This window comes from Phaethon aethereus, assembly GCF_964289735.1.
Source record: "Phaethon aethereus genome assembly, chromosome: 2".
Lineage (NCBI taxonomy): Eukaryota > Metazoa > Chordata > Aves > Phaethontiformes > Phaethontidae > Phaethon > Phaethon aethereus.
Genome location: NC_138582.1, coordinates 155,382,246 through 155,408,511, shown reverse-complemented (window position 1 = coordinate 155,408,511; position 26,266 = coordinate 155,382,246). Strand labels below are relative to the sequence as shown.

The window sequence follows — 26,266 nt, the reverse complement described above, 5'->3', positions numbered from 1 at the left end:
TATAGAAAAAATATCTGACACTTTAATCTTTCTTGATTAATCTCTTAAAGGTAATGAGGAGGCTTTCTAGGGCAGGGTAATCTGGGTAATACTGTTTTAGCTTTGTTTACAGCAGAAAGTAGACTGTAAAGAGAAGTGGTAAGACATAGCATTGCAGATGTCAAAGATGTGAAACCATACTGAGTGGGAGTAACTTGTATTAAAACATAATTATCTTGGAACCTGCTTGGCTAAACCTACTTGGTTAGATACTGATTCAGCGATGATGGAGCAGGGACATGTCTCTAAAGTGGGTTTTCATAGGTGTGATAAACGTACTGCGGCCTAGGAGGGGAGGGAAATACGTAATTGGATTTTTGAGTGCTTTGAAGTTGTATTGTGGCTTCATCTAGGAACATACAATACTGAGGACATGTAAACACATATTCCACTTTCCACCTGCAAGGGATGGGGAGGTGACAAGTGGTATAAGCGGGACCATTTGTGAGGATTCTTTTGGTCAGGATTCTTAAATTCTGTGGGTATGTTGGTAATAGTTGTTAACTTGAGAGAAATTGGAATTTGTCATGTGCCTAGCAGCTTTCACTGTATAAATAAACAAGATCAATGAAAGACATTACTGCCTGAATGAAGTCCTTGCAGCTTGGTTTTCTGTTCTTACTAGTCCATGGCATTCATCATACGTGCCGTTCTTTATATTAACATTTTGTAAAACAAAAGAAACTGTAATTATATGAGATACTGAAATTTGACTCTGTTCTTTTATGAAGGCATTTGAATTGCAGTTGAAGAGTAGATGGTCTAAAAGTATTCTGTGTCTACGGATTACTTTCAAATTAGCAAACATAACTTTCCTTGTACACAGATAAAGAACAACAGTTCGATTCAGTCAACCTTTGCTTGGCAGAAGAACTGGGGGAGGGTGGGGGGCGGGACACCCAAACCCCTCTAAATGCTGTTTACAAATGTAGAGGAGGAAAGCTTTTTAAGAACCTGCTGCAAATACCTGTAGGTTGCAGGATGTTGCAGACTAGTGCAGGATGTACCTACAGTTCTTTCTAAACAAGGTGTCTTCCTGTACCAGATACTAGACTTGTTATTTTTTAATATTTTTTCAAAAAAGTTGGATTTCTGTGAAGTAAATAAAAAACCCCAGATATTTAGCATCAGAAATCTTCTGCAGTAATGTATAAGTACACAATAATTTAGGTGTGTACATTCTAACATATATACTGTGCAAAATAATGTTTGCATTTTAATGTACTTTCCTGTTCTCACAGTTATCATGCTCTAGTGGGAACAACAAAAATCACGTATGTTGGGATCTGTGAGAAATAGTTGAGTATTGACCTTTAAAGGTCCCTTCCAACCCAAACTATTCTATGATTCTGTTGTTAACAGTTGCTGCAGAAGATCGTATCTAGGAACTTTCCTAATTCTTCTAAAATCAATTTAATTGGAATAATTGTTATCTATATATTTTCCAGAGCAATGATTTGGAGAAGAGTTTAAATCTTACAAGTACAAACACACAAACTGCTAATGCTGCACAGATTATTTGCAGTGACATTGGATGCTATCACTTTCCTCACTATGTTTTTCCAATGTGTAGTGGTAAATATGATCCTCCAAGATGGTATTATTTTAGTGCATACATATAGGCAGAAGAATTTGAGCATGAAACAGATCTGATCAATGTTTTGTGATGTAGATGACTTGCAGTGTGTAGTGTAGCTAATTGATATTTGAGAAGTTGGATACTTTTTGAAAATACAGCTGCTAGTGAGAAAGAACATTTATAGCTAGTGTTGTCTTTTCTACAGTGACTTACCTTTTCGGGTTACACATTCTCAGTCTTCATTTTCTTACCTCAGGGTTACTTGAACTTGGTAGTTGTTTGTCTTCTGGTGTATGTAATGGCCTCAATTCTCCCTGTAGAACATATAAATTTGAGGTGTTTTTGAAGCTAAAATGAGTAATCGAGAAGGCTTGTGATTTCCCTGCTGTGAAAGAAGTGTTCTGACAAACTTCAGCACCTTAGGGATAGTTTCTGCCTGCTGAGTCTTGTGGTTTCTTGAGCGTATTTACACAGTGAATGCTGTAATTATTTTTTTTTTCCTGAGAGGGAGCTCATCCGCCTGAATTCAAGTCCTCTGAGCAGATAGGTATGTGTTGAATCTAAAAAGCTTTGTTTGGTGTTAGGCTAGACATTATTGAAAGAAAAATGGAAGGTCAGGCTGGGGAAGGGAATATGGCGAGTATGTGAAAGATGGAAGCTATACTTGTTTCTTTGCCAGGGAGTCAATTCCAGAATATTCTTGGGGGAGGATGATAATGAATTAAATTTAGGTAAAATGGAGCACTTACCGTTGCTAAACTCACTACCACTGTTAACTGAGCTAGGTCCTTTGTAAACCTTGCCTATCTGCTTGGCTACCTACTAAATCAAGCTCTGAAAATGATAAAAAAATTAGAACTCTGTAAGGTGAGTATAATAGTTCATATCCTAATGGATTGTCAGCTGCTTAGAACTGTGTTATGGAAGATCTCTTCTTTAAAACAAAGCAAAATCCAACATTCCTTTCAAAGAGCTATGTTGAAGCTTCTTCTTACAGTGTCTTCCAAAATGAGTCTTCAGTGGAAGGTTCCCTTCCTCCAAAGTGGCCTTTTACTTCTGCTTATGGAGCTTTATTTTAAGGATATCATGTGTGGGGGGAGAGTTCTTGTGCTGACTGTAGGTGATCTGAGTGTTTCTTTTTGGTTTGAGGTTTTTAACAAATATTACCAAGACAGGTATTGTATGTGATGTGGTATTTACCAGAGTAAATAGCTGTATTTACCAGACTAAACCCACCATCAGAGTGGAAGAGAATAAAAGGTTTTCAGGTGTACAGACTAGGCATTGGTTTACCAAGTAAATCAAGTAAATTGAGGTCATGTGGCAGAATAGTTTTGGAGAACTACTTAGATTGTGCTTCGAAACCAAATGTATTTAATTCAAGGCCTTACTTGTAGGCAAGCATGTGAAGATTTAGGCAATACTACATAAGCTGATTTCCTCACTACACTCAAGTGCTTCAAAATCCAAAAAGATTTGGCTGAGACAGTATAGACTACTTCTAACCTGTATGAACAAACACCTTCTAGTTCTATGTCCAGTATCTGCTTTTTTTCATAGGTCTTCTGTGTCTGTTTTTTTTTTTCCAGTCAAAGCCATATATATTTGACCGTGTATTCCAGTCAAACACCTCACAGGAACAAGTATACAATGATTGTGCTAAAAAGATTGTCAAAGGTAAGGTGGAACAGCAACTTTAACCATAAGGAAATGTCTCATATTTGTGTGGATTTCAATGTTGAAAGCTGATACTTCCGTTGCTCCCTTTTACCTTCTGAATGTTTAGTAAGAGCCAACATGTATCATAGCAGTATAAAATTGTCCTGTAGTTGAACTGATAAATTATGTCAATGCTTAACCTGTTGTTTCAGTTTGATTACAACATTTGATAACATTTACCTGTCATGTTTTGATTTTTTTAGGTTCTCTGCAAAAGATTGTTTAAAATAATTTGTCAGAAGTCGATCAAAGTAGCCCTTATGAATAGGTTTGGGTTGTTTTATTCCCCCTTCCTCTCCCCAGTTTATTGGTGAAAACATTCTGTATTGGTTTGTTTGGAGGAGTGTAAGAGGAAGGGAAACTTACGAAATCATGTATATGCTATAGGTCTTCTCTAAGCTTGTTTACTTAATACACAGTTTAAGCAGAATCTTTTGAATGTGATTTTTAGCTTCACAGTTAAAAGCTTAAATTGTTGTGCATGTCAGGGTATACAGTTTCTGGAAACTTTAATTGTCAGAATTGGCCTAGTAAATCAAGTCTGACCAGAAAATTATATTACAGTAAGTTGTTGTAGTAAGCAATTAGCTAGTTTCCTGAAAATAAAATTGATTAAATTCTTGAGGAGATATGTAATAAATTCTAATTGAAACAACTTTTGAAACAGCCTGGTCAGAAACTCCAGAAATGTCAACTATTAGTAACAAGAGAAGATTGGGTAAATGTAGGATTTTTTTTGATCATTAGAAAAGTGGATTGCTGTGGAAAGTCCATGCTGCTGCAAGTAGTTAACCCTTTAATGATTTAAACAGTAATTAGGATTAGATCAGATGTGTGCTCCTTAAAACGTGGAGTTAACTAAGGATTGCAATTCTGCCCCCTTCTTCCATCTAAAAATCTGATCCCTATTTCTCTGTGCGGCGTTTCTAGGCTGTGCTACATCATGTGGCAAATGAGCTCTCGTGGTGGTACAAGTGGATTGTGGGTATGATGGGTGGCAAAGACTTCCCTATTTGGAGTATCTCATGCTTGGTTTTGGAAAAGAAAAGTTTGCTTGCAGGATGGGATTCTACAGTAACCGACTTGTAAACAAACCAACCCACCAGCCGCTTATCCCTCAATCTAAAACTTTGTTTTCATTCATTCATAATTTGAAGTACAAGCTTATGGCCAAAGAGTAAGACACTTGAAGCTTACGGCATAGCCCATTCTCTTCACAGTTGGACAATTAAACTTTCCCAAAGGCAGAAAATATTATAGCTTTCTCATGTATGGTTTCCTCTTCTGAGTTATCAAAGACTATCTGTTTATCCTGGCAGTTGTATAAATTTCCTTTTTGTTCTTGACTCTGAAGTCCTGATTTTTCTGGTTGAAGGAACAGGTGCTCTTAATACAGTAAACTTCTAAAATGCAGTCAATGATGACTTAATGCATTAAAAGGCATAGGGAGGAACACCCTCCCTCCACCAACTCTAGCACAGAGTTCCCAAACATTGAATGATTTAACTTGCTGAACACTTTAGGAACTGCCTGCTTGCATTCTATTTCATTTGACTTTCCTTTAGAAGAAGGAAATGAACCCTAATGAAAATATTCTTTCCCTTTAGATGTACTTGAGGGATACAATGGTACAATATTTGCTTATGGGCAAACATCGTCTGGAAAGACACATACTATGGAAGTAAGAGATCTTAAAATATATTTACTATTAATGTCACTGTCATCTCTTTTCATCACAATAATCTTATTTTTCTAGGAATAAGATGTCACTTTGTTTCATCTTTTCTTTCCATTGCAACATTTTGATACTCAAAATTTTTTTTAGAACAGAAAATGGCAATTACTGTATTTTTTCAGCCCTCAGTAACAGGATGAGAAACACAAGAATAATGTAAATACTACATTTTCACTTTTAGTAGTTTGGCAGATTTCTGAGGCTGTTCTTTTTACTCTTCACAAATGTTGGGCCTACATGGATGGTCAAGACTTTCCTTTATAAATAAAATAAGTGCCAGCATTTTAAAAGTAATTTGTCTGTTAACTGTTTTGCCTTCGGATACTGCTTGTGATGTTGGATTCAGTATGAATGCTTCAATTTATTGTAACTTTTTCTAATAAGGGGAAGCTTCATGACCCGGATGGAATGGGTATTATTCCAAGGATAGTGCAAGATATTTTTAATTATATTTACTCTATGGATGAGAATCTTGAGTTTCATATTAAGGTAAACTTTTCTTCATTATTATTTATTTTACCTATATTAAAACTGGAAGTAGTCTATGATTAAATGGATGTTCTGTATCTGTTTCAAATGCCTGTAACTTGGAAAATCTAAATGTGAGTTATTTCTGAAGTAACTGATTCTGCTTAAAGAAGAATTACGTTAACACTTTAATCTTGTTTCCATTAAACATTGATGGTAGCTATCCTGATAACCTATGGCAGTGCTGGTAGTGCTTGAAGCTTTTGATCAGAATAGTGTCTTCTTAAAGGTGTATTTTAGTTCAGCCTTAAGGACTTGAACTAGATGTGGTATTATGTGGGAGGTCGTAATCATGCTGGATCCTTCTGATCAAAAAGCAAAGTATTTTTGCTTTCTGATGCTGTATCTTTATTCCCCTTCTAGGTGTCATATTTTGAAATATACTTGGATAAAATAAGGGACCTTTTGGATGGTAAGCGTTTTATTTATATTGAACATAGGAAATAAATTGTTCTGGAGAGAAATATTTTAAAAAAAAAAAAACAAACCCAAAACCTTATCATGATACTAAGATAGGTATTTGGTATGCTAATAACCTATACATAAGAGTACATGAGAAAGCATGGCACTAATCTATATAATGTTACTAAAGCTGCAGTAGTGGTTGTTTTGTGTATATTAAGTGTTTATAAAGTGTTGCTGAAAAAGAACATCTGTGACTTGGACATGCTTTGTACACAGCTCATTCATTTTGCAAAGGAATCATATATACCTTAGCTTTAGAACTTTTTCTTTTCCAGTTTCAAAGACCAATCTTTCTGTTCATGAGGACAAAAATAGAGTTCCCTATGTAAAGGTGAGCATCAATCTGATATGTTTTCATCTTTCACTCCTCTAGTGTACGTCATTTACTTCTGGCTTGTTGGTGTGGTGGTTTTTTGCCTTTTTTTTAAAGGGTTGCACAGAGCGTTTTGTATGTAGTCCAGAAGAAGTTATGGATACTATAGATGAAGGAAAATCAAACCGACATGTAGCAGTTACAAGTAAGTGTTATCTTTTGTCTCCTTTTAGTGGTTTATTGATTTGCTTCTGGTATGCCTTTAAAGTAGGGAAGACAAAAACAGAGAACTAAATAATTCAGGTTTTTGAAATGGTCTAGCATAAGCAGTTTCAGCATGTCTTTCAGAAACAAGTATTTAAATTCATTTCTTGTTAGATGTTGTTGTTAGTTAGGCTTGGATTGAAAGGAGAAAGTGATTAGTGAGCAGCTCTGAATCATTGGAGGAAAAGGTGTAGTTCTGCATTAGGAATAGTACAAAGTCCCAGTTTGTGGAATTTGTTTCAATTAACCTACGAATCTATAAGCAAGGCACTGTGGCTTGTCTACAGTTTAGCCATTCAGTTGCATAGTCAAAGAAAAGCTGGTCAGAATAAATCTGCAGCATGTCTGAATTTATAAGCAGCATCCCAATGTCCCAAGCTTTTTGGGCTGTAGCATGCAGCTGAGTTGTAAGGAGCCATGTCAGAGGTCTTGAATTCCAACAAGAAGCAGGATTAGGAAGTGATAGAGGGTTTAAAAAAAAAAAAAGACAAGGAAAGATGAAGTGCATGCGAAATAATACTTCAGTTCTTAGCAACTGAAGTGGCTGTCAGAAATCTTTGAGAGCCAGTTTGAGGGTGAGTTTCACAATCTCCTGTGTCTAGTTCTTTATTCAGGAAAAGCAAGAATATACAGTCATTAAGAAAATAAAGTATTTTTCTTCTCACTTCTTTGGTTAAGGATAAAAATATGATGTTCCTTTTAAGGAATGACTCAGTCCTGCACTTCTACTTTGTTGCTTCTAGGTAGTAAGGTTCTGAAGTGGGGACCAGATTAAGTAATGGAGAAATAACAGAAATTTGGATAGAAGGATATTATATGTTGAACTGCTCCTGTGGTAGCAATAAGCTGGACCCTTTAGGCATGTGAAGGATTTATGGTTAAAAAGAAATAGGCAAACATTCCCATTCAGATGGCAGTCAGCTTAAATTTTGTTAATGAATTAAAATAATTCTTTAAACTCAATAAGTCTTGTTTACTCTGCATGTTTCACAGCAGAGGGAGCAGCAGGTATTTAAACCAGAAAGGGATGAGAGGTTATGGCCATCTAGTTCAAATTTTCACAAAAGGATAAAATGTGATACATTTTAAATCTACCAAAAAAAAAAAAAAGTTCTGGTATTGGAATGTAAACGTTCCTTCTGTTCTAATAGAATAAATTGAATGTGTGAAATCTATAGTTGACAGGCTATCAAATCTTACAAATGAGCTTATATGGTATGACTAGATGCCCAAGGAAGAGTAATTGTTACTCAGTTAGATGATACTGTTAGTTTTGTTGTCAGTGAGAGTACTCTACACAGTTACATTAGCTTTTGATCTGTTGCTTCACTGGGGGAAAATACTGTTTTGTTAAGTTAGTTTGGTTGTACGAATATTTTTGACAATTTATATATTTTGGATTATAGATATGAACGAACACAGCTCCCGAAGTCATAGTATTTTTCTTATTAATGTAAAACAAGAGAATACTCAAACAGAACAGAAACTAAGTGGAAAACTTTACCTTGTGGACTTGGCAGGTAGTGAAAAGGTAATTCTGAATTTCTTTTTCTGCTTTGAAAAACTCCCGTTATTCTTTACATCAAATATTTTACATTAATGTAATACTGATTGTTCAGTTGTCATCTCTGAAGCGTTTCAATTTTGACTTTGAAATGTGGTTTCTGAATCCTAGTCTGGGTTGGCTGTTAGATACTGCCTCTTTAAGCTGATCTGCATTTCTGCAGTGGGAGTTTGTAAATATGGAATGGGGTAGGGAAAACAGGCTAGAGTTCAGTTTTGGTATCTGTAAGAGCAAAAAAGTATACAGGTGTGTTGGCTAGCCAGATACTGGAATAAAAAGTTTTATCGATGTGAAATATCTGAATTTTTTTACGTAGTGAGAAAAAATTTCTTAATTTGAAATTTCAATGAACATTGTTTAAAATGACAACTTGCTTTCCTGTGTCAGTGGCTTAAAGCAGGGAAGGAAATATGTACCATTTTGCTTATCCTGTATCACTACTTACAGACTTAGTAGCCTTTCAAGAGCTGGATTTTTTTTATGTTCTTTTCATCTTTGCTTCTGGGTTAATTCCCATCTTTGTCTCCAGTTTTTTTTAGTCCTTTCTGCTTGCTGTTGTCTTTCCTCATGTCATTGTTCTATGGCCTTATTGTTGTCTGTGATCCTGTGTTTATTCTGAAACGTGTTTCTTAGTAATGGTCGTCTTTTTTCTTCTTTTAATGCTTCCAGTTTCATTCTCATTAAAGTGAGAACAAAGTTAAAGAAAAAGGCTGGGTTGCAGGTCTTATTTCTCTGTAGTTTTGTTCCTTTCACTGTTTATTTCAAACTTTGCTTTCATGCTTCTCCCAGTCTTTTTGAAATACATGAGGTTTTCTGATGCCTTGTCTTGGGTTGGTTTAAACATAGGCAAATAGAATTGCTTAGTTGTGGTCATGATCCCAGATTGGTGAGAAGGATAGTAAAGGGAGGGTTATAGAACTGTAAGTCATAATTCAGCCCTTGAGGCAGAAGAGCTAAGGTAAACAGAATGGTGTCAGGGTAGATTTTTTCACATTTCTGCTGATATCTACTGAAGTTCCTAGAGCACTCATGTAGGTCAGATTCAGCCTCTCAAATCTTTTCTCACAAATTCTTGCTAATATAGACTCTGCTGTATTTTCTAGGAGGTGGTGGTATGTGGTTTGTTGTTGGGGTTGTTGTTTGTTAAGGATGACCTCTGGACAAACTATGCATAATACTTATTTCCTTTTATGTTAATGAATTACTTTTTTTTTTTACAAATGTCAAACAACTTTTGGTTTTAACCATACATGTATCTTCTATGAAAAGGTGTATTTCACATAGAAAATATTCACTGTAGTTTAAAAAATTAGAAACATCTTCAAACACTGAATTCTGAATTTAAAATTTATGGTGAATCAGGGAAAGGGTCTGAGGAGTTTGCTTATTCTAACCCAACTTGCTTATGAGTACCTCAAAGTCAGGGAGACTGACTTAAAGGCAGAAAAATTACTCAAGTCTTATATTAAATGTGGAAGGTGTTTTTTGAAGATGCATTTAGTAACTTACTGAAACACTGTATAGGTTAGTAAAACTGGAGCAGAAGGTGCTGTGCTGGATGAAGCCAAGAACATCAACAAGTCTTTGTCTGCTCTTGGAAATGTCATCTCAGCTTTGGCTGAAAGCAGTGTAAGTGTTCTCTTTTGCATTTTTATATTTCCAAGGTTAAAGGCTTGCATCTCTGAATATGCAGAAATTCTTTACTGATCTCAGTCATATGCATGTAGTCTTTTTAAAATTAATCCAGTTGCATCAATGCATTGCAAATGGCTGTTTTTCTTGTACTGTGGTGACACTGATTAATAAAGTTACATGTAATGCTGAGGCACCGAAGTTTTCTTGTACTCTAGAAGTTATCAAACATAGAACTACAATTTTATGTCACCCCATATGTGTTCAGTCTTACGATTTAATGAATTAAAGTAGAATTTAATGTTTTTTCTAATGTTTTTTATACCTAGCAAAAGCACAGTTCTTATTTCAACAAATTAAATAATGTGTCTGAAAAACCGTGACTGACTCGTTTAACCATTTTCTTGGTAGACTTATGTTCCATATCGTGATAGCAAAATGACCAGAATCCTTCAAGATTCACTAGGGGGTAACTGCAGAACCACTATTGTTATTTGTTGTTCTCCATCTTCATACAATGAATCTGAAACTAAATCTACTCTTCTCTTTGGCCAAAGGTGAGTAAATGAGTTAATATTTTGACCTGACTAGGCTCAGAAAAAACACAGGATGAGAAATAAGTAAGTTTCTCTGTTAAGATTCCTGAACCAAATTAATTAGAACATTTTCTTTCTGTAACTCTTCAGTACACATGTGGTTAAGTGTTGTGATCTATCTTATATAAAAATCTTTAAACTGGGCAGGATCCTGAAGGCACTGTATTTCCAGGAGGACAGCATATAGTTTGGTTCGAAATGTGGTTTAATGTGTAGTCATGGAGGGTAATTAATACTCTTTCCCACCCCCTAAAGTGGAAGGAGGGAGGAAGGAATTCTCCCCTGATAAGCCGAATCCTTTGTTTGCCAGGAGAGCCTGTCCTCTGCCAGCCTGTCCTTTGACAGCATGCTGAATTACATCTTCTAGTCTGTTTCCTGTATCTAGCATTCCAGAAACGTTTGAGTTACTGGAATTGAACTTTGACTGTAGCTGAACATTGACTTCTAACTTCCTGTGTAATTTGTAACAGAATTTATAAGTATCCATTTCAAACTTGGTATTTTGTTAGGTACCTCTTCTTTGCCACTCTGTTATTAATGCTTCATTGTAATACTCCAGTTTGCAACCACTAGATTTAATGACTTCATTTACTGGAGCACATTACAAAAGCTGTCAGCATTTTACTTAATTATGGTCTTCTATGTTAGTATACCTCTTATGCTCTAGTTCAACAAGGCAATTTTCTCCTTGGCTTTTCAGTGAAGTTTTTTTATTATGGAAACTAGGCTAGATGACTTCAGAACTTCTTAAAAATCTGGCAGACTATGGATAGTTAGTGGATGTGGAGTAATGACTGCATTCTGCAACAGTGGAGGTTTTTTGGTCTCCTTTTAGAATCTAGGAGGTTGGAGCTCTTTTCCTGCTAGTATTTCTTGAATGAGCTATTGGGAAGTGTCTTCCAGTAGTGGCTCTGTAGTTTCACTGCTTCGTGCTCTTGACCTCTTCAGGATTTAATAGAGTATGCTTCTATCTCAGCCACCATAGTTAGTCTGGTATATTAATTCAACCTTCTAGGGATGTTGAATTTACTGTGAAACCCTCAGCTGTAGTAACTGAAGTCTAGATAAATATCATGTAATTTAGTAGGAAATCATGTGTCTTTTGGTAGAGATCAGTCCCAATAAGACTTTGCAGAAAGATGCTTAAAGGAGTTGTAATGTGAGAGGGGAAATTTCTAACTACAATTAAGCTTTTTTCCAGTTCTGATCTTTGAGGGGGATATTTGGTAGTAGTAGAGGACTATACAGAAAAAGTACTGAGGTAAGTGAGGTATGGCACAACAGTGAAAGCTATATGTTAACTTCATGAATATATATTATTAGTGCCTTTAGTTTCATCTCCAAAGTGTAATGTCTTTAGATGAGATTTGCCTGACTGAATGTAGACAGTCACATCTGAACTTTATAGCTCGTACACCTTTTTGGTTAATGGAGATCTAGTAACTGGATTTGTAGGTTTAAATGAGCTGTTTTTTAAATAAGCTAGATGGTTTACACCCGAAATGTATTATGCTCTCCACTGGAGAAATGTTTTGTAGGTGTGGTGAATGCTACCCTTTGTTCAAAGCTGTGCGCTACTCTCTTGACTTGAATTCTTTGAGGTGAAAGCATGCAGCTGAATTTTTCCAACCTAACCAGCTTGAGATGTTCTAGCCTTCCCAAAGTTTATTATATTGCTCTGTCCATTAACAGTTGTATCAATCCAACTGAAAAAATAGGAAGTTGGCAGGGAGTAGAAATAAGCTTTTGGAAGAGGTTGGAATGTTTACACTTTCACCAGTCATGTGTAGAAATTTTATTTGATAGCCTTTAAATCCTTTCTTTAAAAATGAAGTTTCAGCTGTTTTTGCTCTTTCTATGTAGAGCAAAGACCATTAAGAACACAGTCTGTGTCAACGTGGAGCTCACTGCAGAACAGTGGAAGAAAAAGTATGAGAAGGAAAAAGAGAAAAACAAGACTCTGCGTAACACCATACAGTGGCTAGAAAATGAACTCAACAGATGGCGGAACGGTGAGAAGCAATTTTATTTTTGTTCTGCAAACTTTAGGCAAGACAACAGATGCTGAATTAGTCTTCAGGATACCAAAAATAACCAAGAGCACTATGCAAGACAATAATAAGAATCTTAAAGCTAGGATATTGAGTTGACATTGGAACTTTGTATTTTTCACTGTATTGCAACTGGAACAACTTCTAATCATCACATAATGGTAAAAATGTCTGAAAGTATATTGGTGCTAGGTTCTTCAACACTTGGTTTACTAGCAGGGCTAGAGTTACATTATACAAATTTTATGGAGGAGAAAAAATATTTTTGACTGTAAATGCAGAAACTGAGTAAAATATTTCCTCTGGTTTGGTTTTCTAATTCGAATCAATATCACAAGATCTTGTCCTTGTTTAAAACTCAAACATATTAGTAGTCAAGAAACCATCCAAACCCCAAAATTGCTGACAGTACAGAATGTGTGCCCATTCTTTTTCTGCCTGAATAATTAACTTCAATATTGATTGAAGTAACTTCCATTTTGCCAGACATATATGAAGCCTTAAATTCAGGAAAGGAGGAACATAGGTCTCACTTACAGATATATTCTGGAGTTTGGTGACTATGGAAGATGATTTTGTAGTCTTGTAGACAACTGTACCACATCCTGATATAAATCTGAGAAAAATGGGCTCACTTAAATAACTTCAGTAGGATGTAATTTGTTTTTTGGTTTTGTTTTGGTGGGGTTTTTTTAAATCTTTTATAGAGATGGTGTGAGGCCCCACCTGAGATGTTAAGTATAGTTCTTCCAGAATATTGACACAAGATACTGGAGTGTTGGAAAGAGCCCATAACTTCCAAGGACGGCATAAAATCTTTTGTAATAAGACGCTAAGGAATTTAGTTTAGTTTACCAGAGAAGTGCCTTGATTAGTGTGTGGTATTTTTTCTATGTGAAGTTAGTAAAGTGTTCTCATCAGAAAAGGCTTAATGAACATAAAAGGATAACAGTGTAACTGAAAAAATATTTTAAATCAGAAGTAAAGCAATTTAGAAGTAAATATGGCTACCTAGCAAAACCAACTGCCAAGGGGAAAGAAAAGATTTTCTGTCTTCAGGGCAAGTTGTGTGCCTTTCTAGAAGATCAGGTTTAACATGAGATTTGGAGCTTATAGAAGAGTAACTGGGTGAAATATAATATTCTGTGGCAAGCAGGAGATGTTTTTTATGATCTAGTGGTAATTTTTTTTACCATATAATCATGTGAACTTGATTTCTTATTAACTGTGGAGCAGTACTGTTGGTAGGGAGTACATAATACTTCTCAAGGCTAACTTGTGGAAGATACTCGATGGCTGACTGTATTAAAACAGTATATTCTTTTCTTTAAGGGGAGACTGTACCAGTTGATGAACAGTTTGACAAGGAGAAGGCAAACTTAGAAGCTTTTGCAGTAGACAAGGATATTACTGTTGTTAATGATAAACCAGCTACCACAATTGGAGTAACTGGCAATTTCACTGATGCCGAGAGAAGAAAATGTGAGGAAGAAATTGCCAAACTGTACAAACAACTGGATGACAAGGTATGCCATTCTTATTTAATGTAAGACCTCTTGGAAATATATCTTGAACTATATTATGTAATATTTAATTTGCCAGTCTTCATTTATTAGTACAGCTTGCTTAACTATTTGCCAGGAGTGCCTACTCTAATTCTGAAGCTCTGACTAAGAGAAATCAAAATTGCCTTATCTGGTGCTAAGCAAGTATCCTTTCTTAGTTGCTCTCCCTCCTTTGCTGAAACGTCTGGAAAACTAAAGGCTCACTACATAATTAAAAAAGATAAAAATGAAAGTTAGAAGGGAAAAGTTAATAAGAATGTTGAATGGTATTTCTGCTTTCTGGGTGTAGAACATTCCTAGCTGACTGTTTGGAATAATACTATACCAGAAAAAGGAAAATAGTGAGAAAGCAGGAAAATGAGTAATTTAAAGACAGCATTTTTTTTCTTTCCATGTTATGCATGTTTTATTTGAATGTAATTTTAAATTTAAGCAGTAGTACTAATTTTGGAGAGGAAAAAATCTTTTAATTAAATCTTAATTGTGTCTTGGAAGTTTTATAACAACTTGGAGAAGACTTGCAGAAGCACAGGTCTAAGAGTTTTGTCTTTGAAGCATGGTGTGTTTTACACGTACATGCCAGGTTAAGAGCCTAATGGATCAGCCAGTGAAATCAAAAGGATTTTTTTTTTTTTACTTTTATTGCTTTCAGTTGTGTAATTGTCTTGGAATATGGAAAGTTAGATGCCCAACATATACTGTCTCTTAGAGTATTTTTCCTGAGTGCTATTTGTCAGCTTATTGAACATAGTCTTACTTCAACTGCAGGATGAAGAAATTAATCAGCAGAGCCAACTAGTAGAAAAACTGAAAACACAAATGTTGGATCAGGAAGAGGTGAGTTTTGCTCTTGCATCTTTTATTTTTGTTTGTCTTTCCTTTAAAGAAATTTGAGATGCTCTGAATAGGTCACAGTCTATGATGAGGGAGTAGAATGACTGCTTACTACTGTACGGTAGTTCTCTCTTTCTCAATAGTCTTTCTCTTCTCTGCCTATTCATTCCCTCCACTTACACTGTGCTAAAGGCTGAACTTAAACCAGTTTATTTGAACCTTAAACATCCATGAAGATTGAAGGAATTGAAATATGTTATGCAAAGATACCAGCAGTTGTTTTCCCCATGCAAAGTTAGCAATTTGTCAAAACTGAAGATGCCTGGCTTTACTGTAAGAAATCTGTTTTAAGGTTTACTTTTGGTCAGATGCTGTACAGGGAGAGAAGGGGGAGGAGGGAAATGTAATGTCCCATAATGAAAAAGGAAGTATCTATGTGTTACTTCAGACCATATTTGCTGGAACATTAAAATTATTTGTAGGCACATGTTGCCAGTAATGTAACTTAATTAAATGTGGAAAATACCTATTAATAATAAAATTGTTAGTTTCATTTAGCCAAGATATTAGAAAAAAATAATTCTATATAGCACAAAGATTAAAAAAAAATAATAATCTTTGTGTACCTGCCAAGAAGGAAATGGGTCAAGGACTCGGGAAGTTGGAGCTACTGTTTAATCTTCTTTAAATAAATCTGCCTCCTTAGTAACTGTTTACTTTGTCTAGTTATTCTTTGGCAGCTAACAGTGTTGAAATGCTGGAAGTTTAGTCTCTAGCCTGTTAACAATTTCAGACTCATGAGTAGTGAGCAGTGGCTTTTCTGAGAACTTCCATGTGCATTTCCAGTTGCTGTCCTTATGTGTCTTGATTTGTAATCACTTCCATTTTGAAAATACTTCAAAGACTAACGTACTTGGCATCCTTATTGCGTGATGCTAGACGTGGAATTTTCTTGATGAATATTTATTGTTGTAATTTTAAATAAATATCTATCAATGTTGCAGCTTCTAGCATCGACCAGGCGGGACCAAGACAACCTGCAAGCAGAGTTGAATCGCCTTCAGGCTGAAAATGATGCCTCTAAAGAGGAAGTGAAAGAGGTGCTACAAGCCCTTGAAGAATTAGCTGTCAATTATGATCAGAAGTCTCAGGAAGTAGAAGATAAGGCAAAGGAATACGAACTGCTTAGTGATGAACTCAATCAAAAATCGGTACGAAATTGGGATAAGAAATTACTGGCAGTCTTCAATGTAACTCTTCTTGTCTTACCCGTATTGCTTACTTGAAGCTGTTTAAAGGTTTTTTCACAAGGGAAAATGGGAGCTTAAATCTAAAATGTCTTTAGTTTTAATTTTCTAAAACCAGAAAGCGTCAGAAAAAATGCACAGTGAATACTGACCTGGATAGCTTTCTTCTTTTTAATGCCTGTGTCATTTTTACTACCTGAAGTGCATTCAGAAAAATCCTAGTTCTCGGAAGTTAACACTTTCATTCCATGCTGGTGACACTGACTCACATTTGTGTCTTTCTGGTGCAGTTGGGGTAATCCTCACTTAAGAATCTGCTCCTTCCAATTTTGAAATTACAGTGAGCATGCTACAGCTTTTCTTGAAAGGAATGTGTATTTGCATGCTATATTTATGGCACATAAAATATAAATTACCTTGATGCCGTCAAAAATAGGCAGTTTATTTTACATTCTGAAAGGAGTAGTCCTGAACACTGAGGACATACTCCAAAAGATCACCCTGGTTAAAATACAGATGTATCATCAGTCCCACAGGACGAATACCATATGCCTCCTCATATACCTGCATAGTTTCTGAATTGACTGACAGTTTTAGTAGCCAATTATTTGGCAGATGCAGTCAGTTTTAAACAGTTAATACTCTACCCACTGTCCTAAAATTCTAAGTACTGGAAAGAATAGGTGTGTTTGCAGGCATTGCAGACAGAATATGTGATGGTGCAAGTCTCATTCTTCTCTGTTCTTGAGGATGAAAACTGAGAGGTATTGGGTCTTCTAGAGATTGTGGCTTTGGTGGAATAGGCTAGCTGTATGTGTGTATGATTCTGAAGTGTGTGGCTTGCTTTTTTGTGGGTTTTTTTTTGTTTGCGTTGTTTTAATTAATTTATAGATAGTCAAGTTATTCTGGATATTGTAACTAACATCTATTGAGTGTCAGGAACAACTCAATCCACAAGACAGCAATAACTGTTCTGGGATGTAGTAGAATTAAGACATTTCAGTGTTCTCGGTCTGCCACAGCTAACCCATGCAGTAACCATCCTTTGGCATCACTGGCTGAAACTTCCTGCTGTAAAACTTTGGAATTTTTTTAAAACTGGAGAACAAAGAGCAGACAAGTTTTGAGTACACAAGCTGCTGAGCCATTACAACCACAGCAGCTCAAACTAGCTGAAAAATTGCTCTAGAGTAAGTGTAGTGCTTATGAACTCTTGGAATTAGGTGCCTTTTTTTATTTGCAAGTAAGAAAGAGTTAAGAACTCTGCGGGCGAAGCTGAAATTATTTTCCTTTACCAAAACATGGTGAAAAGTGTTGGACTTGCTGTCCATGTACCTTTTTCCTATAAATGCAATTCTCTGCAGTATTCTAACAGTATGTAACTCTGAATTGTATTTTATGAGCTGAAGGCCTCTGTCCCCAGTACTTTACATTTCCTTCAGAAGAAATACTGTCACTCTGGGACTTCTAAATTTTTCCTATATGGTATATTCACTTAGCCTGATGCCCATCTGGTTTTAGACATAAAAATGGGACACTTCAGTAGGCAGCCACAGGTTGCTGTATTTAAATTGTATGAAACTAGTTCTAAAAGCAAGAATGTGTTCTGTTTATTGAAGTGTGACTTCTTTTACTGTAGGTCACTCTCGCCAGTATAGATGCAGAGCTTCAGAAACTTAAAGAAATGACCAACCATCAGAAGAAACGAGCAACAGAAATGATGGCCTCCTTACTAAAAGATCTTGCAGAGATAGGGATTGCGGTAGGAAATAATGATGTCAAGGTAAGGATTAGTGCAACTTTTAATGCATATTACACATGTACGCTGTGGATAGATGGGGTCAGCATGGTTCACATGCATTCTTAGCATGGCGAAAATAACCACCATGGGAAACCTCATGTATATTAATAATTTGGGCATAAGCTTATCTGTTGCTTATACTGTGACTTAATCAGGTCGCAAACAGAATTTCGTTATGCAAAGACAAGGAAGAGCAGGTATGATTTTTTTTCTGAAGTAGCGGTTTTATTCATCCTGTTAAACTGCTGTACGAAATGGTCATAATCAACAGCATTGTCTTGGAAATCTAATGCTGAACTAAAGTGGCAATCGGGATGATACTTACATTAAAAATGGAATGAGGAACTGAAGTAAAAGATAAATGTAGAAGATCACTGTAGGACAAGAATATAAGCAGTGTTAGAATAGTGAACTGTATTTCCCTCTTCAAGTGACCTTTGTGCAAACTTCTAAGTAATCAAGCAGAAAACTTAAAAAAAAAAAAAAAAAAAAAAAACACACAACATTTTGGTGTTTAAATGCTCTGATTATCAGTTGAGGTGGGGAATGTGTGCTGGGCACTAAGTTGCTCCAGCTCATCTTTAATTCTGTTTCATTATCTGAACTTTCTAAATGTGTCATTCCACACCTTTCAGCAGCCTGAGGGAACTGGCATGATAGATGAAGAATTCACAGTTGCAAGACTGTACATTAGTAAAATGAAATCAGAAGTAAAAACAATGGTAAAACGTTGCAAACAGTTAGAAGGCACACAAGCTGAAAGCAATAAGAAAATGGAAGAAAATGAAAAGGAGTTAGCTGCCTGCCAGCTCCGTATCTCACAGGTAAATGTTTCTTTACAGTGTACTGCCTAAATCTTCTTTTGAATTTATTAACCTACTTGGTTGGGGCGGGGGGAAGTTGCCATTTCTTTTTGACACCTAACAAAGTACATTGTGATTGAACAGCCACAAGACTCAGCCATATCCTCAATACTCTCTTTGGTTTGGATGCTTCTGAGTAATTGTGTGACAGGATGTCAGTATTTCTGCAATGTCTGTAGCCTGATAACGCTTTTGTAGAACTTGTATTAAATACTAGAGTCCATATATAGTCCATTACATGATCCTTTACAAACACAAGTCTTACAGAAGCAGTGGCTAGTCAGTACTCTTGTCTACTAATGCAGCAAGTTGGAAGTGGGAGAGGTAGCAATAGCACACTAAGATTACAGTAGGCTTGCATAGCAGATTAAATTTACTTCTGATATGAGAAAGGCCATTTTAATGCAATTGTTAGAAAAGATTAGTAATGTGACTTCTAACACTTCTCAAAATTGTGATCTATATATGCAATTTAACTTTCTATAGTTTGTCTTACATACAGATAATCATCTTTTTTTACATCTGGAGATACATATTTCAGTGCAGTCTTCTAAATACAGTGGGCCACTCTTGTCTCTGATAGTATTTAACATTCAAAACATCTCTTCTCCCAGCCAAAAATGCATTTCATTCCAATCCAGAATAAAGATGTGGTTTTACAGGCTATGTTACAGATCTACTTGAGTAGTCATATTCTTAGAGTTTATTTCGCACCATTTTTGTTTTGAGATCAGGTTGCTTGTTTAAAAATAAGTATAAACTGTTTATGAAGATACAATTCTGTGATATCTAGTTCCAAAGTAAATCCATCTTTTTATTCTACAAGCATGAAGCCAAGATCAAGTCATTGACTGAATATCTTCAGAATGTGGAACAGAAAAAGAGACAACTGGAAGAGTCTGTGGATTCCCTTAATGAAGAACTAGTTCAACTCCGAGCACAGGGTAGGACTTGCTTCCCTACACCCCACCCACCACCACTACCTTTTAAAGTATATAGTAATAAATAGGAAATTGTTCAGGTCTGTTTAGATTGAAGGGCAGAGCTATAGAATGGCTTTTTGCTACCGAATATGTAGAATTAATAAATGGGAAAGCACTTTTGCTGTTTGAAAGAACTGCTATGGATAGGATTAAATTAAAGATGTTACTGATTTAATTGATCTTTGTGGTGGGAGGGGACTTTTTCCAAATTTTAAGGTGTTGGGAAGGGGCGAATTAACTCTACCTTCCCTGTGATTGCGTGGTTAACCCAGCTGAAATGTGTTTTCTTTCCTCTATCCCTACTAGAAAAAGTCCATGAGATGGAGAAGGAGCATTTAAATAAGGTTCAAACTGCAAATGAAGTCAAGGTAAGTTAATTTTATTGTTTTAAAGAAAAAACATTAAAGTGAAGTATGGCAACTTCTTAAAGCATATAATACATACTGTTTTTTCTAATAGCAAGCTGTGGAACAGCAAATTCAGAGCCACCGTGAGACGCATCAGAAACAAATCAGTAGTCTAAGAGATGAAGTTGATGCAAAGGAGAAACTTATCACTGAACTTCAAGAGTAAGTAATTGTCATTATTTTAGTAGTGCCAAATGTCTCTGGACTATGTGATTGCAGCAGCACAGTGTAGTGGGAAGTGGCAAGGATTTCCTCCAGCAGTGTCTTCCTAACTTGTGTTGCTTTACTGAATGTTGTGTCTGACAGGTTCAGCTGATATAATATTTATTTTCTGTGTTCAGCCAAAACCAGAAGATGATGCTTGAACAGGAACGTCTTAGAGTTGAACATGAGAAGTTGAAAGCAACTGATCAGGAAAAAAGTCGAAAACTGCATGAACTTACGTAAGTGATAACAGTGCATAAAACAAATGTGTGTGGCAACACATGTTAAAAACTAGTGACCTAATATGAAGAAGTGGCTCTCACTGTATGATATAGTTATTGAAGAGAGAGGCTCCAGATCCTTCTTGAACTTAGCTTTTTTAAAACCTTTGCACTGCCTTAATATTTAAAATTGGAAGTAAAATGATGAAAGATATGAAGGCCACAACTTTTTCATCGTTAATATGCTATGGATTGGAGTAATTAACTCTTCAATTTGCAGCTAAGTGTTCATGCTCTAAGACTGGAAGAGGTTTGTAACAGTTCCCTTATTCTCCTTTTGGTTCTTGTGTTCCCTTACTCTTTTTTTTTTGTTGCTGTTCTTGGGTGATTTAACTAGTTAGGTGGTTCTAACTGGCTTATTCTTGAGATTAAACAGCTGCATACTTGATTGAGTAACTAAATACAGTGTGTTAGTGAAATAGAGACTGAGAAGTTAATGCAAAAATGGGAATTGAATTCTGCTTGCAGGTAAGTATCCAAGGGTCAAGATGAAAAACAGTTCTCAACTTCTAGAAATCTGACCATAATCTCCTGGAAATGTTTCTAGAGTATCTGTAGTGACCCCTTTCTGGCATATATGAGTTTATCTTTACAGAAGTTAAAAATACAATATACTTAAAACTTTTTCAAAAGTGCATGCTTTTCGGCCATGTCTAAAAACATACAGTGGCTTTCAGGTTTTTATCACAGAATAAGAAATAATCAGAGGGACCTGATTGGTCTGTACTGATAACCAATAAGCAATGCTTACTTTTTTCTTTTTCTTTTTTCTTTTAGCTTTATTGTGAAATACAATGTTGGTTTAACTGACTAAAATTTTACCAGTACTCTGGTCTTGTGAATCCATCTCATTCTGACTTATTTATATGCCACAGTGATTAGAAGAGTTGCACTGGTTACAGTAGGTTTTCTTGTCTTATAAGAAGCAATAATGTGGTATGTATGTCAGATCTTACTTCACATTGCAGGCTAAACTATATATAGTGCTGATCCCTTAAAGGCACTTGCTATGTGAGAAATTTTCCTCTTCAAAAGACTTGCAAAGAAGCATTAAAATTAGTTTGGTATTCTGTGTCCTCCACCAGCCTTTTTGAAGCCAGTTATTTTCCATTCTGTGTCATAAATGTGCATGGCAAATGACAAACAATGCAGATACTCACTTTTTTTTAATGTAGCGCTGTATAATATGCCTGGAACTACTTTTCCAGTGAGGTCTGGAAAATGGATAGGATGCTGAGATATTATTTAGAATATTTTATTGCCTCAAATGTTTAATCATTTAGCTAGCTATGAACTAGTGGTGGAACTGTCAGAATGAGGAAAAACTTCAAGAGGAAAGAAGCTTTTTGGCTACTTAATAGGAACAGTTCGTTTTCTATAGTCCCTGGCCTTCCTATTCCAACCTTGAGTGATTAAAAAGTCCAAATTCCTTTCCTGTATCCTGTCATCTTAGTAATTGCATTGCCTTATAATTCAGAGAGAGAACACTAGCAGTGCAGTAAACACTTTCATGTTAAATAGGAACACAGAACCTCTGTAAAGTTATAATCATTAGGTTATATTCCTGTAAACTAAGATTGTTGCTTTTGATGCTAGCTTTGGCAAATGTCGGGGGGGGGGGGCGGGGGATGTGGTAGAACAAAACAAAAAAAAAAATTAATCTGTCATGTGATACTTATCTTGGCTGGTTAGAGCTAAGAACACTTGCAGGGTAAGATCTCCTGAAGTATTCATCCTAAACCTGACTCTAAGAGTCTTTATTTACCTATTCTAGAAGCTTAAAATTTATGCATCTGAATGTATGTGTTTGTATTCCTTCTATATTAAAAGTCCTTCCCTCTTTCCCTCTTGCAGCTCCCCCACTCCCACCTCACCCCATGTGGATTTCTAAGTGCAGTGCTGGTTACATCCTTAGTTGAGGACTGAAAGCCATTTTTCATTTGTACCATATAGTGTTTATCACTCTAGTCTCCTAAAACAGTAAAATTTCCGATTTTGCTCAGATGTTTCAGGATGAATTTATTCTCTTTTAGGGTTATGCAGGACAGACGGGAACAAGCGAGGCAAGATTTAAAGGGTTTGGAAGAGACTGTGGTAAGATAGGAGATATTCCAAAGCAAATCTCAATACTTGCTTTTTTTCCTTACCTACAGAGTTATTTTTTTAATTTTTTTTTTTTCATTTCTTGTCCTTAACTGCAGGCAAAAGAACTTCAGACTCTTCACAATCTTCGAAAGCTGTTTGTTCAAGATCTGGCTACTAGAGTGAAAAAGGTAATGTGGTGCTGTAGCGAAAATTGGTGTTTCTGAGAATGCTACGAAAATTTCAGTTTAGAACTAAATTAGGAATTGATCTTTATGCGGTGTAATTTTTCTGTCTTGATCTTAATATGCAAGTTCAGATTTGTACTCGGCCTCCTCTCTCCCTCCCCATGCCTTTGTTACTGCAGAGTGCTGAGATTGACTCGGATGATACAGGAGGCAGTGCTGCACAGAAACAGAAGATTTCCTTCCTTGAGAATAATCTTGAACAGCTTACAAAGGTTCACAAGCAGGTACAATGAGGCTTAATTTCAAGTTTTAATTAAAAACAAGCTACTTAAGATGCATTATTATAGAAGTGACTGAATGCATATTGGTCATAAAGTAACTGTTTCATAATTGAATACTTCTACATCTTGAGTGTGTCTCTTGATATAATACAGTAGACTAAAGTTTTCCTGTAAAGTAAATTAATAGCTATTTTAAGTGCATGTGGGTGTGTAACCAAATAGCTGCGTTTAAACTGCAGATGATTCAAGCTAGTGTTTAGAGATAGTATATTAGTCTAGGGGATGCTTGCCTGTCTCTGAAGAAGAACATAGACTTTAAGTGCCTATGTTGGATAGCATGTTCTTCCACAGTAACTGATTTTCAAATGACAGCCTTCCTGATGAACTATCAGATTTACTAAAAGATTAAGCAAAGAAAATGTAAGTAAACTGACTGCTTTGCCTGTTTAGGGGTGGGAGGGTGTTTAGTTGGCTCTCCCTGTAAAGAGAGAGCAAGAAAATAATCTATTCTGTTTTTGTAGCTGGTACGTGATAATGCAGATCTTCGCTGTGAACTTCCTAAACTGGAGAAGCGACTTAGAGCTACAGCTGAAAGAGTTAAAGCTTTGGAGTCTGCACTGAAGGAAGCCAAAGAGAATGCTTCTCGTGATCGCAAACGGTATCAGCAAGAAGTAGATCGTATAAAGGAAGCTGTAAGATCCAAGAATATGGCCAGAAGAGGACATTCTGCGCAAATTGGTTAGTAAAGAATCCCTTGCTCCCTAAAGCTTCACCTGTCTCCTGGTTGTTTTTTTTTATCTTTGTGCATGTGCGCATCTTTCAACTCTAGCTGGAACTGCATGCGTGAACATGGTGTATTTTCTACCATGAGTTGTATTTTGGTTAATAGACTGTAAGTGTGTGTGGGTGGTGGTGTATGGTTGGTTGTTTTTTAAAATTTATTTTAAATGGGTCTTTTTCTGGTAGCTGGATTTTTGTACATCCTGGGAAAGGCTTACCAACCTAGAATTCTAGCCTGAATGTGTGTTCTATTTCCTAGAACAAAGCAATACGCTGACTGCGAGTCTTAAGTCTGTAACATCATTCCAATTCCATTCCAAAGTCTAAGGCTAAGTAGATATTCCAAAGCAAGGAGAGAGATTAAGCCATCACCTTAAACAACAACAAAATTGTCTTGCTGTCTCTTGATCTTGTGGAGTCAAGAGGCAGAGAGAAATCCTAAGATCCCTAATTAGCTTTTCGTTCTTTGTTCCAAAACATACTCCATAGCTCTCCCTAGGGGAAAAGAATGGAGAAAACAGGCATCTGTAGTAGCTAGTAGTGTTTCTTACTGTGTGATGGGAAGGCAGTTATATATCCTTGGTCCTTCACCTGCCATTATGCTGAAAAGTGCTGAGGGCCAAGAAGGTGACCTGTGGAGGACTTAACTGTGCACATTACAATATTGTTGTAGAAGTAACTTATGTGTTCCAACCTCTTTGTCCTGTGTCAAGACTTCAGTAATCAATACGCTTCACTTAAATGCTAATGCAACCAAAATGCACATTGCGATTAAACTTCACTCATATTCTGTAGGTCTGCAAAGAGCTGTTGCAGAATAAAATTATATTTTTTTTTTTTTATTGGTCACTTCAGATGGCAGCTTGAAGACAGGTGCTCTCCTGTCTTGTCTTTGTCTCAAGTGATCTCCAAGAAGACAAACAATTCTCTAGTGAGCTTACCACAAGTATAGAGCCTCTCGTACTTAAATGTCTAGTTGAATTAAGCATGTCTTACTGGAGGTTAGCTTCCTCTAAGGGAGAAATTGAGAAGTGTTTCTCTGATGCAGTTACTACCTGTAGATACTTTATATCCACTATTACCTGCTGAAACTTTAAATGCTTCTGTTTAATATAACTATACAAAGTTCTGTAATACTGTTGTGCATGTCCTGTTAAGAGCTAGTGCAAAACTGATTGAAAATACAGTTTGTTTATCAAAGTGTATGCAGCTTGTAAATTACCTGTCAAAACTACTGTTTTTGAATTCAGTAGTAGAGCAAGTTTTATTTTATGTGGTAGTAATAAGTTGATGAAGCAGTGTTACCTGTGGAGTAATCGGTACGCAGAACCGCTTGCGGAGCAGAGTGACTAGTAGCTTATCTATCAAGTAGATGTGGGAAAAACAGGGTATAATGATTCCTTACAGGAACATAACCTTCATGAAACTTTGTCTAGCAATGTGTACTATTTGAGTTCTTATTGCCAAGAAATACGACTCTTGCAGGGACATACATTAGGTGGGGCAGATAATACATATAAAGATAATGATTATCAGAAGCTTTGTGAGCTTTGACTCTAGTAGGGGCAATAAAAGCAAAACCTTGTCTATTTTTCAGGGCTTGTTATAGTTGATACTAATCTGTTGGGTTCACAGAATACCATCTCCTAAACTTGTTTTCTTATTCAAAGTGCATTTAATTTCAATTATTACGTTTGGAATAATGTAAAAGAAAGCATTAGTAAATTTGAATAATCAAAGGTAGAGTTGTGATGTATATATTTGTAAGTCATGTTTCTTTTCATGCAGCTAAGCCTATCCGTCCTGGCCAGCATCCAGCAGCTTCTCCAACTCATCCAAGTGCAATTCGTGGCGGAGGTGTGTTCACTCAAAACAGCCAGCCAGTTGCAGTGCGTGGAGGTGGAGGACGGCAAGACAAAGTGTAAGTTTGTCTTGTAGGAATTTTTAAACATGTGAATAAACCACTTTGTATTAGTTTTATTACAGTTCATTCTGTGGCATAAAATCCCTTAAGTAGTCAAGTAACTTATTTTTTTACAGAATTTTATAGTTAGAGGAGCAGTATACATGTTGTCCTAGTTTCAGGCTGGGGTTGAACCATGGCACATGTACATCTGACTAAAGCTGCTGCTGCTTTTGTTATAAAACTGGTGTCTGTTGTAAAATGGTCTTTCTGGAGTTGTTCTGCTGGAGTAGAACAAAATCTGAAATCAGTCAATTGGAGATAGTTACCAGTCACAGGCAATAGCTACTGTTTGGGAAAGG

General features: G+C 36.1%; 1 protein-coding gene across 1 annotated transcript in view; it reads left to right on the top strand.

The window, feature by feature from the left end:
• The window catches only part of KIF5B (kinesin family member 5B), a gene marked incomplete at both ends in the record, with an annotated part of 31,546 nt that extends 5,620 nt beyond the window's left edge, over positions 1–25,926 (top strand). The window contains 24 exons of the mRNA XM_082015038.1: positions 3,208–3,295; positions 4,945–5,018; positions 5,457–5,561; positions 5,964–6,012; positions 6,341–6,396; positions 6,496–6,583; positions 8,049–8,173; positions 9,731–9,835; positions 10,250–10,395; positions 12,298–12,446; positions 13,818–14,011; positions 14,819–14,887; positions 15,889–16,095; positions 17,771–17,914; positions 18,568–18,756; positions 19,622–19,739; positions 20,085–20,146; positions 20,238–20,347; positions 20,527–20,628; positions 22,704–22,764; positions 22,872–22,943; positions 23,120–23,224; positions 23,743–23,959; positions 25,790–25,926. Of these exons, the coding sequence (XP_081871164.1) occupies positions 3,208–3,295; positions 4,945–5,018; positions 5,457–5,561; positions 5,964–6,012; positions 6,341–6,396; positions 6,496–6,583; positions 8,049–8,173; positions 9,731–9,835; positions 10,250–10,395; positions 12,298–12,446; positions 13,818–14,011; positions 14,819–14,887; positions 15,889–16,095; positions 17,771–17,914; positions 18,568–18,756; positions 19,622–19,739; positions 20,085–20,146; positions 20,238–20,347; positions 20,527–20,628; positions 22,704–22,764; positions 22,872–22,943; positions 23,120–23,224; positions 23,743–23,959; positions 25,790–25,926 (2,772 nt within the window). The remainder of the gene's footprint in view (positions 1–3,207; positions 3,296–4,944; positions 5,019–5,456; positions 5,562–5,963; positions 6,013–6,340; positions 6,397–6,495; positions 6,584–8,048; positions 8,174–9,730; positions 9,836–10,249; positions 10,396–12,297; positions 12,447–13,817; positions 14,012–14,818; positions 14,888–15,888; positions 16,096–17,770; positions 17,915–18,567; positions 18,757–19,621; positions 19,740–20,084; positions 20,147–20,237; positions 20,348–20,526; positions 20,629–22,703; positions 22,765–22,871; positions 22,944–23,119; positions 23,225–23,742; positions 23,960–25,789) is intronic.
• Between the last annotated feature and the right edge of the window lie 340 nt (positions 25,927–26,266).